The sequence below is a fragment of the Engystomops pustulosus genome, chromosome 2 (genome assembly GCF_040894005.1).
Source record: "Engystomops pustulosus chromosome 2, aEngPut4.maternal, whole genome shotgun sequence".
NCBI classification, from domain to species: domain Eukaryota; kingdom Metazoa; phylum Chordata; class Amphibia; order Anura; family Leptodactylidae; genus Engystomops; species Engystomops pustulosus.
Genome location: NC_092412.1, coordinates 88706263 through 88718741, shown reverse-complemented (window position 1 = coordinate 88718741; position 12479 = coordinate 88706263). Strand labels below are relative to the sequence as shown.

The following is a 12479-nucleotide window of genomic DNA, read 5'->3' as shown; positions in this document are numbered from 1 at the left end:
GATTTCAAAAGAGTTTGGGTCAAGTCAGGGTCCCTGAACGGAACTTTTTTTTTTTTCCAAAGTTTGGACAAGCTCGTTGAACCTGAACTTCCAACAGGTTGGCTCAACACTATTCTTTAGGGCACATTCACATGGCCGTCTGCGGGGACGTACATGCGGCCGCAAATTTGCGGCCGCATGTACGTCCCCATAGACGGCAATAGCGGCGCAGCGCAGATACGGTGCCACACATGTGTGGCACCGATCCGGCCCGCACACCGCAAAAAGATAGAGCATGCTCTATCTTTTGGCGTGTGTGCGGCCGTGCGCCGCTATTCTCTATGGAGGGAGGAGGGGCTGCCTCCTCCTCCTCTCCAGCACACGGCGGTATGCCCGCACGGCGGGCATACCGCTGTGTGAATGTACCCTTAGGTTTCCTACTGCTAGTTTCTCCTTACAACAGGAGCATAAAAATCAGAAAATCAAAATTGGAGATCTATTTACAGTGCATATCTTGTCAGTTGCTGTACTGCAGACCTATTTTGCAGAAATCCTTTTTAAAATCAGCTATTATATTAGTAATGTCCTGGTACTACAGGATTGTTGTTTAGTTTTTCCTTATATTTTTCCATGGTTATACGGCTTACAACATCTATTATCTATTGTATCTTTTATTACACATGTTTATAGCCCATGTTTGGGCAGATGTTTTTGTTTGTGATTGTTAAAGATAAAACGAAAATAAATAAAGAGTTGATAAAGTAATGTCCTGGTACTTTTCAGCAATTCAATCATCAAACTGATTCAGAGCATCAGCAAGAGGTCATCAACTTTTGTTTAGGTTTCCTGCCCCATGAAGGCACATCCTACTTTTCTATTGTGGGCACCATCATGGATGAGGGGAGAGAGGGTGGGCGAATAATTCCAAATTCTCACTTATAAATAATAATAAATTGTACTGCATCACCACTATGCAGTATATGTTCAAGGCAGCACCATATTGAAAAGCAAATCGAATAGTTATAGTATAGTGTTTTTTGATCATTAAAAAACAGGTTATTAGAAGTTACAATTTTATTCTAGCACCGTTGGGAAATCCCCTTTCCAATAGTTGTTTGCTGGGTCTATAGTACAATTCTAACAAAGTACTACTTACCTCTTGTGTAGCAACCTACAGGAGAATATGCACCAGAGCTTCCACTAGTAAAAATATACACTGCAAAGCTTTTGACATTTTGCAATAACATATTAGTATTTATTTTTATGTTTTTCAAACTTCAAAAATAAAAGATATTGAAATGGAACGAAAACCAATCTAAGTTAAATATAGTTTATTTCTTGCCAGTTGTTGAAAAACGTGTGCTCCAAAATCCAGAAACATTGCTCCTCCAATGATTTGCCGGAAAGCATTTCCAATCACTTGCAAAGATATTTCCAAAAAAAAAACAAACTTCAAGGCAAAAAATTATGATATTTAAAAATGCATAACTGCATTTCAAAGTGCACAGCAATATTGAAGAATTTTCATTAAAAAAAAAAATCCTGCATGAAGTGGAGTTGTAACTACAAATGCTGTAGTGGTTCAAAATTACATATTTATGGGGACCAATCACATGTGCAAAATACAATATTTGACTGTAATTTGTTTACTTGGAACAAAGTAGAATATATGTTAGCTTGATAATATAGCACGATCTGTTCATTTTACTCCACTCACCAAACGTGAAAGGTTAAATTACAGATTCAATTGGGAGCTGTTCAGGCAATGGAGCGGAAACCTGAAAGAGCAAAGAACAAACAAACAAAAACAAGCTGGTACAGGAGGTAGCTGGACTCAAATCTAAATGTGCTAAAATTTATAACACCCCACTGTCATCCTTGAATAGAAGCTAATGAAGAAAAAAAAAATTAAAAGTTCTATTTTCTGTGTAAGTGACGCAACACATTCTATTCCGAGTCACAGGAAAGCACTTCTCTGGGATAGTTCAGTGTACACATTTTACACTGTGGAGCAAATACAATGAACCTCAGCTCAAATACAATAATTAAAAACCAGCATACAAATGAACGGGACATTCACACTGCTTCTCACTCTCACAAAAGGAATGACTATTCTACCAAATATTAGAAGATGCTAGGTTTCAGCAGAGTATGGGTGGCTCGTTTTCCATTACCAAATGCAATATTACTCTCAAATCACAAATCCTCAGAGATTTCTGATTTTTTTTTTTGTCCAACAAGATTAAGCAGGTATTTTGCATTGTGTGCAGTTGCCCATGCAAAAACTAAATATTTGTGTCCAATCCAAATGAAACGTAGCAACATCAGCACCTTGTCACATCAACATTCACTTCACAATAGCCTCTCAGCATCAAGTTAAAAAAATCCTAATATTTACTTCCAGTCCAACTGTTATGCTAAACAGAAACAAGCAGATATAGTGAGAACCAAAGTCAGAAGTGTTGAGGTCCTTAATCATTGGGAAGCATACCGAAAATATAACCTTGCTCCCTCAACTGGATGCAACATGGCTTAATTTCCCAGGTCAAGACAATCCCACAACCAAAGTCTGCATCTTCTGTATCCAGTTGCTTCCTCATCCATTTGTTGGATGGGGTAATTCATAGAGGTTAGAAATTGTCCTTTCAAAAACACAATGGGATGCCAGTCCGGTTTGTAAAGATAAGTGCCCCTTGCTCGCCAGTTCAGGAAGAATGTCTGCAGTGGTTGAGGTTGCCGCTTCATGTTGGTCTTGCCTTCACCTTGAAGGTACAGTCTCGCTGCGATCTAGATCTTTAAGTAAAGTGGCTGAAGACTGTGGTATGAAAGCAACTTACTACTTTTTAAGTCACATCCAGAAATTTGAATAGTACAGATCAGGATGCGTTAATCAAATAGTAACTAGGTTTTAGATGCAGTCCTATCACAATGCTTTTCTTTGGGTAAACACATGAAAAATTAAAACTTTTTTAAACCTTTTCAGCTAAAAGAGTCATGTCTACCTAAATTACATAAAACCGCTATTGTATATTGCACGCAGAACAGCAAGGGTCATCCTTATCAGGCTGAGCTGCATAGTTCATTTGCCTCACAATTTCTGCAAAGAGCTCATCCACCATTGTTTTACTTTTTGCCGATGTTTCCATGAAAGGACATCCCCAGTCTTCAGCCAGGGCACGCCCCTCATTGGACGATACCTCACGTTCACTTTCTAGATCAACTTTGTTTCCCACCAAGATTACTGGCACTTTTTCATATCTAAAGTGAAAAAAAAGAGGAGTATAATTAATAAAGAAAATTCTGCACAAAAAGAAAAATAGATAATGCAATTGCCAAAATTAATTTATCCAAAGATGAAAGAATCTGATCTCAAAGATTACTTGCGCCAAGATCACTCCCCCCTTAAGAAAACCTCCGGATTTACATAAGCTGATCAATGGAATAGGAATTGGTTTCTGAAGTGTTAAAATGGCAAGCGCAGGGTTCAAAACATATTACTAACACATGACCATTTAAAAAGATTTATAAAATTATTTGTTTACACTTGCAAATAACTAATTAATTAAATTACAATCACCTAATGATTAAAAAACAAAGATCCTACAGAAAATATGCCCTTCAGTAAGGTAGTCAATGTACTGTCAAACCAGTTTATAATAGTACACAAAGAGGTATTATTTGTCTGATCCAGAAGGTGACCTAAAATGGTCAACTGGTACTAAAGCAGACAGGTATACATGCTTCTGTAATAGGCCAATACAGTTATCAAATTCAACCATTCACAAAATGTACTAATATCATAATAAAAATTTCATATTCTGTAGATCCCCTCTGCTGTCAAATCAGAGTAAATTCCTACATTGTTGAGTGGTTGCTCATATGCTCACTTTTGTCAGTAGGCACGGCCGTCTACTGCGTTTTTCAACAAATTTCTTATATAATCAAGACAACTATAAATCATCCTACAACAGACCCAAGGACTTTAACACAAATTAAATACCCAAGCAAGGAAATCCACGACAGAACACAAATTACATTGTTAGTAAAAGAATACGCTTATTAGATACATTTAAAACCACATAAAAAAGAAAACGAACACACAGAAAATACAGGGCCCACATAAGTATATGAATACAGACCAAAGAAGCCGATCCCCAACATGGGATATACCCTTTCCTAAGCACCCTAAACGAAACACCTGACGGGGGGGGGGGGAAATCGGGAAATCGCCTCCTTTGGTCTGTATATGCATACTTTCATACTTCCCTCTTGCTCAGCCCTGTTTGATTTTGTCTGTATAGCAGGATTTCTGCTGATATAAACTTGGGGATCCGGCTATTAGATTCAATGTAGTAATGGAGCGAGTCTCCACGTATATTTTGATAGTATACATTATGACCCTACGTGGGCCTATATTTTCTGAGTGTTGTTCCTATTTTTTAAGTGGTTTTAGATTTGTTATAAGGCTCACCATTAATAATTGCCTGGTAAAACGTCTAGTTTCATGTATAAGGCGCACCGGTTTATAAGGATGAATGACCGGCAGCTGTTGTCTGCAAGTAAGGCGCACCTTTGATTTCTGTGAAAATCAAAGGATTTTTTGTGAGCCTTCTAGTCCAAAAAATACGGTACGCTTTTATTAACCCATTTCTAAAATGGGCAATATTAACATTTAGCAATTGTGTTACATTAGCTCTTCTGTGGTGTCAGAATCTTTCTGTTGAGTCTTGATCACCTAGTTCACTTGTTGCTCTTCCCTGGACCACTTTTTATAGACATTTACTATTGTATAATTAACAACTTTCTACAAGACACTCCAAAAACCAGGGGTATTTTATCTCTGTTCAATAGTTGATTAACAGGAGTGGCTTTCTTTGCACTTAAAAAAATAATCAATTGCTTTGAGCTGCTCATGTATGAATAATGTACAGCTAACAAAATATTGCTGATGAAAAGAACAATAGCAATACTACTTGCTTTATTAATTCCAACCTGGGATTAAAAATATTCAACCTCATATCCAACATTTTTAAATATTGAAGCAAATATTTTAGCACATATAACTCGCTAACCATTCATATGTTATATGTATTTTTTTTCTTTTTTCGGGATACTGCAGTTATGTTAATGGTTTGTTTCCTATGAGAATGGTCCAAGGAAGTATGGCTATGTGGTAGGGAGGATTACAGCATGAGCCTTCTGGGAATGTTAATACTGTAGATGTGAGTGCATTCATAGAAGAGCGCAGTTAAATGTATTGACACAATACAAACTGTACACAATTAATAGGTAGTACATATTACTGGAAATGTGATCTGTATAAAACAAATTCAGAATCACGTTTATAGGGTGGATTGAAGGCAAAAATATTAAAGTCTGGAAACATGTCTTCCACAATGTAAATTCGTTTATATTGCTGTAGTAAGTCCAATGTATTCAAGGGGTTTACACCATATCCATCTTCTGGTCACGAATAGTCCAAATCTTATGCAATGACAAAACATTGATATCTGACACAGGTACATTGTACAGTCCTGCACACCGCATGTTTCTTGCACAACAGTCCTATGCAGAAAATCTCGATTTTTGTGATAACCAGTATTGGTTATCACCCACTTTAAGATCCTGCATTACTGAATATGTGTTAATATCTGTATGGCCACATAGTATGGCAACCACCAGCGGCTCCAAGCTTATCCACCCATAGTGTCAAAAGGCTGTATGATTTTGTCGCAAGCCGGGCGACTATTGGAAATTTAATTGTTTATTGTTACCCTCATCCGTCTAGTTCTTACAATTCATAAGGGTCATTTTGTTTTCCCCCTTGGGGATTGATTCTTTAATGAAAAAAGTTTGGCCACCCCTATTAATAAATAAATAAAAATAATTCTTTATTTATATAGCACAAACAGATTACGCAGTGCTGCACAAAGCATGTCAAATTGGTCCCTGTCCCCATGGGGCTCATAATCTAAACAACCTAACAGTATGTTTTGGAGTGTAGGAGGAAACCGGAGTACCCGGAGGAAACCCACGCAAACACGGAGAGAACATACAAACTCTTTGCAGATGTTGACCTGGGTGGGAATCGAACCCAGGACCCCAGTGCTGCAAGGAAGAAGTGCTACTCACCCAGCCACCGTGCCGCCCAATCTTAAAGGGGTTCTCTGGAGGGGGATAAACATGGCTGCAGTCTTCCAAAAACAGCGCCTCACCTGACCATGGGTTGTGTGTGGTATTGCAACTAAGCTCCATTCATTTCTATACAGCTGAGCTGCAGTACTGGCGGTAACCATGGTCAGGTGTGGTGCTAACAGCTATTTCTGTTTGATATATCTAATAACTGATGGACATAGTAATATTTCAGGATTGAAATGAGGTTTATTGTACTTACAAAAAATGTGTAATATGCATTAAAACAAAATTTGACAGGTGCAAAAGTATGGGCACCCTTATCATTTCCTTGATTTGAATAATCCTAACTACTTCTTACTGACTTGCTGAAGCACTAAATTGGGCTTTGAACTTCATAGCCAGGTGTATCCAGTCATGCGAAAAGGTATTTAAAGGTGGCCACTTGTTCTCCTATTTGAATCTCCTCTGAGGAGTGGCATCATTGGCTCCTCAAAACAACTCTCAAATGATCTGAACACAAAGATTGTTCAACATAGTTGTTCAGGGGAAGGATACAAAAAGTTGTCTCAGAGATTTAACCAGTCAGTTTCCACTGTGAGGAACACAGTAAGGAAATGGAAGACCACAGGGACAGATCTTGTTAAGCCCAGAAGTGGCAGGCCAAGAAAATTATCAGAAAGGCAGAGAAGAAGAATGGTGAGAACAGTCAAGGACAATCCACAGACCACCTCCGAAGACCTGCAGCATCATTTCAGAAAGACAATGATCCAGAAAACTGCTGCAAATCTACCCAGACATTCATGCAGAGGAACAATTACAATGTTCTGGAATGGCCATCCCAGACCTGAGTGAAGGTGCCCCCCCATCCCGCTATTAAGATATTAATGAAAGTTTCCAGAGGTCATCCAGCCCCCCCACATTGCCCAAACCAAACTAAACTGGTGCCAAACAATTCTGCTACATTTGTGATGCTCAAATTTTTGTGTGTGTGAATATATGAACAAAAAATTAAAGGTCAAAAGTTCAAGCAGCCCCCCTCCCTCGTTAACCGAATCGAACAAAACTGGTGTCAAACGTTAGTGCTACGTTTTTGCAGCAAAAATTTTCGTTTGTGCCGCTATCATTTTTAATATATTCATACTTTTTTCCAGAGGTCATCAGAGTTCATTTCTTCCAAAGTACAATGTGTTTGCTAGCTCCCCCTGGTGATCAAACCAGGGAAGTGCCACTAGGTTTGTTTTTTACCAGTTCATCCTAAAAACTTTTAACCTATGTAAACATACCTTAAAAATTATAGCGGCACAAGCAAAATATTTTGCTGCACAAACCAGCACTAACGTTTGACACCAGTTTTGTTTGATTCAGTTAATGTGTGGGGGCTGGTTGAATTTTTGACCTTTAATTTTTGTTCATTTATTCAAAACAAAAGCAGCACAAACAAAAATTTGAGCAGCACAAACGTAGCAGAATTGTTCGGCACCAATTTGGTTTGATTTGAAGAAGTTGGGGGGGGGGGGCAACTTTACTCAGGTCCATCCCAGTTCTCAGACCTGCATATCAATGAACATCTGTGGGATGATTTGAAGCGCTGTCCATGCTCGGCGACCATCAAACTTAACTGAACTGGAAAGTTTTTGTAAAGAGGAATGGTCAAAAATACCTTCATCCAGGATCCAGAAACTCATTAAAAGCTCCAGGAAGCTGGAGTGGCTCTAAAGATGCTTCGCAAAGCACTTCTGCCTCATTTAAATGCAGAAGCTTTTGACATTACCCTTTCCTCTTATTCACCCACATACTTTATTTAAACGTCACAGAAAATTTTGGGGTTTTAGGCTTAAATGCCAGTGTGATGTGCTTCTGCTATAACTAACTCAACCCCTTAAGGACATAGCCAGTTAATAGCTTAAGGCGCAACCCCATTTTTTTAATTCATGCGTTCCATTATATGGTTATAACTTTTGAACACTGTTACTTATCAAAGTGATTATGAGATTGTTTTTTCCTCACATGTTGTACTTCATTGTAGTGGCAATTTTAGCTGAGTCTATTTACAAAAAAAAAAAAAAAAAAAAAAAAAAATTAATTTTTTGAAAAATTTTCCATTTTTCGAATTTTGAAATCATCGCAATTTCAGGCTGATAGATTTACCACCTAAATAACATTTCCCAGATGTCTACTTTACATTTTCATCATTTTTGAAATGTCTTGATAATTTATTTTGATGTCATCCAGCTTACAAATCGAATATCAGTTTTCCATATTTTCAGAATTTACTATTTTGAGGATAAATACGGTTTTGAATAAAATTTTAAATATTTAGCATTAAAACCCATTTTCAAATATTTACATTTCAAACGGTCAGAAACAGCTTTAAGAAAAGATTGTTAACTCCTTGAGATCTTCATAGTAATTAAATCAAAATAGAGGTGAAATTTATAATGGTCACATTTTGTCGGTTATATGTTCATTTTGCCCTAAAAAATTTACACATTTCCAAAACAGAAAACCCATCTTAAAAATTTGTTCTACCCCCCCCCCCCCCCCCACATAGGGAAGGAGCCCCCTGCAACTGACAGGATTTAGTTTTCTCATTGGCTCCTTTTGTAGGCTATAAAACTCTTGCTTTTTCGTTATTGGGGCCATGTGACAGCATTTTTTTTTTTACAGGATGAGATGCTTTTTCCAGTGTTACCATTTTGGGGTTGGTATCCCCTATTGTTGAAAATTTATGAACTGTTAATTGAGGGCAGGAGAAGAAAAGCATCAAATCTTTACTGGATTTTTTACTTTTTTATTTGGTGTTCACTGTATAGCTTATCTTTACTCTATGGGTCAATATGATTATGATGATACCAGATTTAAATATTTTTTCTTCTGTTTTACAAAATTTGCTGTCTTCAAAGTGGCATAACATGTTTACTTTTTTGGCTACAGAGCTGGTTGATTTCTTGTATTTTGCAGTACAAGTTGTCCTTTGCAACAGTATCATTTTGAAGTACATATGTTTTTTTGATCACTTTTTATTGCATTTCTGTGGGACTAAATATTTACTTTTATTCTACAGGTTGTCTACTTAGTTTTATTGATACTATCTATGTGGGGTTTGTGTTGGGATTTAGACTTTTTTACGCATTATAAGTCTCTTTATGTTACAGGGCTTATAAAGTTTTTATTGAATAATTTTTTTTTTTACACTTTTTTTTATTACTTCCACCATGGGACATAAACAAGCAATTATCTGATTGCTTGCTCATGATAATACTCTGTAATACTGATGTATTGCAGGGTATTATTCGTGTCAGCCTACGCAAGTGCATAGGCTTACATTGTGCCTTTAAGATGATGTCATAGACGCCATGTAACAGGCACTGACTGAAGGCAACCCTGGGGTCCTGAATGGAAAGACCCCTGGCAGACGAGTTAAATGCTGCGGTTGCGCAGGTTAAACACCCGCGGTCGGAGGGGACTGCAGTTGTCATCCAGTGTATCCCGATGCAGGCTCGGTTCCAAACCAAGGCGGCATCAGCTCAGAACCGGCAGGGGTTAAAGGGATATTCCCACAAAGACAAGTTTCTTATATGTACTCAGGATGAAAAAAAATAACATTCTGTAATTCACTATTAACAAAATGCAGCATTTCACATATACAAGTCCAACCTGTCAGTCCTACTGTACACAATTTAGGTTGCCCCTAGACTTGGGGTCAGGCCACTATCTTGTACTCCTGTGCGACAGCGTGGAGCTGAGATTTGTAGCTCTGCATACATTGATATGGTCGTGGGTACAGGAGACATTCTAATGCGAGATATCTGGCAGAAGTGAATTGACACACCATTCCTGCAAGTGTACAGTGACACTAATCACTGGTCCAGGGCGCACAGTCAGTCTTATGCCTCTCGTGCAGTCATTGCAGAGTTTAGTCACCATAACTGGATGCATGGTAAAGAGAAGGACTTATAGGGTAAGAATCCATTGAAAACAAAAAATGTACTCTATTACTCTTGGCACCAGTCCTACAGAGATGCAGATTGTGTGTATTATCCACATTACAGATGAAGCTGATTATAGCACCCATGGTGCTATGGGTGACTGATTATAGCACCCATGTAAATAATGTACAGAAAGATATCGCTATAGGACCTCAGTACTGGGACAGGTTATGGGTAGATATATTTTCAGGCTTCTTCTCAGGCCATTAGAAAAAAAAATTCCATAAAACAGTGATGGTGAACATTTTAGAGACCGGATTTCGAAACCACAACAAAAACCCATTTATTTATTGCAAATTGGAAAAATATAAATTTATGGTGTCCTGAGGAAGAATTATGGAGCTCCATCTTACATTATCCACTCCTACTTGCTCCTCCTGTAGTCTAGGGCAGTGATGGCAAACCTTTTAGAGACCGAGTGCCCAAACTACAACAAAGACCCGCTTATTTATCGCAAAGTGCCAACACAGAAATTTAATTTGTGATTTATACTCCCTTCTCTGTCACAGTTTTCCTTGATACCAGTCCCTGAGGACACCAATAAGGCAGAAAATAGTCCCAGGTACAGCTGTCACTTTAAAATAGCTCTGTGCACAGCAAGTCCTGGGCTGTCTGGGACTGCAGGAAGATACCTGGAGTCATCTCTGGTGATGGCCTGAGTGCCCACAGAAAGGGCTCCGAGTGCCACCTCTGGCACCAGTGCCATAGGTTAGCCATCACTGGTCTAGGGTGTGCCAATTTAAAATTTAGGATAGAACTTGTCCAGTGGGATGTTTTCATTATCCCTTGCTGTCGACTCTCTCGACTCCCGCTTCACTTCTTAACTGGTGTATGTGAATAGCAGTGTCTGGTACGGCAGGCAAACCATACACGGAGTGTGAACCATCACCTAACAAATTCTAATAACCTGTAACAGGCCAATATTAAATCCCTGAAGGAACGCTGTAAAAGGGGCTTTTCATTTTACCCAAAATCACGTAAATGCTTTTAGCCTTTTATTTCAATTTCTTATCAAGCTGTGATCAGTGTTGGTAAATAGGTACCTATTTGTTGTACTGCCCATCATAGACTTTCCCAAACTGGCATCAAATCTAGAATTAGGTCCACACTAGCACTGGATCCCTGCACGTTAATAATTGTTTCTATTCACTGATAGTAAACTGTGCACTGCTTAGACCACTAAATGTGGCCTAGTTTTCAGGGGCGCCAACTATTTGAAAACAGTGGCCACCTGTTGTGCACAGAATATGGCCAGTGTGCAGTGATGTCATCTGTTAGGATAGGACCACCATGTCACATGTATGACATCAGACAGATGAAGCACTGCATTCACCAGAACAGGTGCAGACATGCAGGGGAGGTCCCTGTCATTCACTGACATCAAGCCTCCGGGGGTGATCATCCACATGAAATATTCGCCGCTGATCACAGGATGCGGTAGATCCAGGGACACAATGCTGCAGCAGGACAAAGCCCGGCTCCAGAGGCCGCTGGATGTGCAGGCCCAGAGCCCACACAATAGTGACTGCAGAGCCCCCCAGAGCACGGATACCACGCCCTGCACGATCCCCCAGCCCCCCGGCACCATCGCCCACCTTTTGACGCGGATGATCTGGTCCCGCATGGGCTTGATGTCCTGGAAGCTCTGCTGGTTGACCAGGCTGTAGACCAGGATGAAGCCCTGGCCGTTCTTGATGTACAGATCCCGCATTGATGCGAACTGTTCGGTGCCGGCCGTGTCCAGGATCTCCAGCACGGAGGGGGACGAGTCCACCTCGATCTCCTTACGATAGAAGTCCTCGATAGTCGGGTCGTACTTCTCGATGAATGTTCCGGTCACGAACTGCACGGTCAGAGCCGACTTTCCGACCCCGCCGCTCCCCAGGACCACCACCTTATACTCGCGCATCGTCCCCCTCCGCTCCCCGGCGGCATGCACCGCTCCTCACACCGCGCCGCTTCTCCGCCTCCTCCTTCGTCGTCGCCGCCGCCCCTCTGCAGCGGCTTCCCGAGGCATGGGAAGGAGGCCGGGCTGCTTGGCCCGGTAGCCGGAGACCTGCCTCCCGTCCGCCTTCTGCGCCCACTGAGCGCTGCTTATCCGCTAGCCGCCCCGGGCGTATAGCATCGGCCTCGCAGCACCCCCCTCCTCCCAGGGCTCCCAAGCCCCGCCCCCTGCACGTCACCTCACACCTGCCATGGCTATTGGCTCCTCTGTCTATTTCCATAGCAACTGTCTGTCCTCCATAGCGCTGGGAGGCGACAAGTGACAGGACCAATCATGGCCTCCTTCTCACTGGATGATGCGCCGGGAACAAGCGGCATCCACAGCTACAGCCAATCCCGGCATCATTTCACCGTCCACTCACAACCCGCTCC

General features: G+C 40.5%; 1 protein-coding gene across 1 annotated transcript; it reads right to left on the bottom strand.

Annotated features, from left to right (window-relative positions):
* Positions 1-2129: 2129 nt before the first annotated feature.
* Positions 2130-12272, bottom strand: RAP2A (RAP2A, member of RAS oncogene family). Its single transcript, XM_072135452.1, has 2 exons — positions 11699-12272; positions 2130-3237 (listed from the first exon to the last, which is right to left on the bottom strand). Exons 1-2 carry the CDS (start codon positions 12010-12012, stop codon positions 3000-3002), a joined length of 552 nt encoding a protein of 183 aa, XP_071991553.1. The 5' UTR covers positions 12013-12272; the 3' UTR covers positions 2130-2999.
* Between the last annotated feature and the right edge of the window lie 207 nt (positions 12273-12479).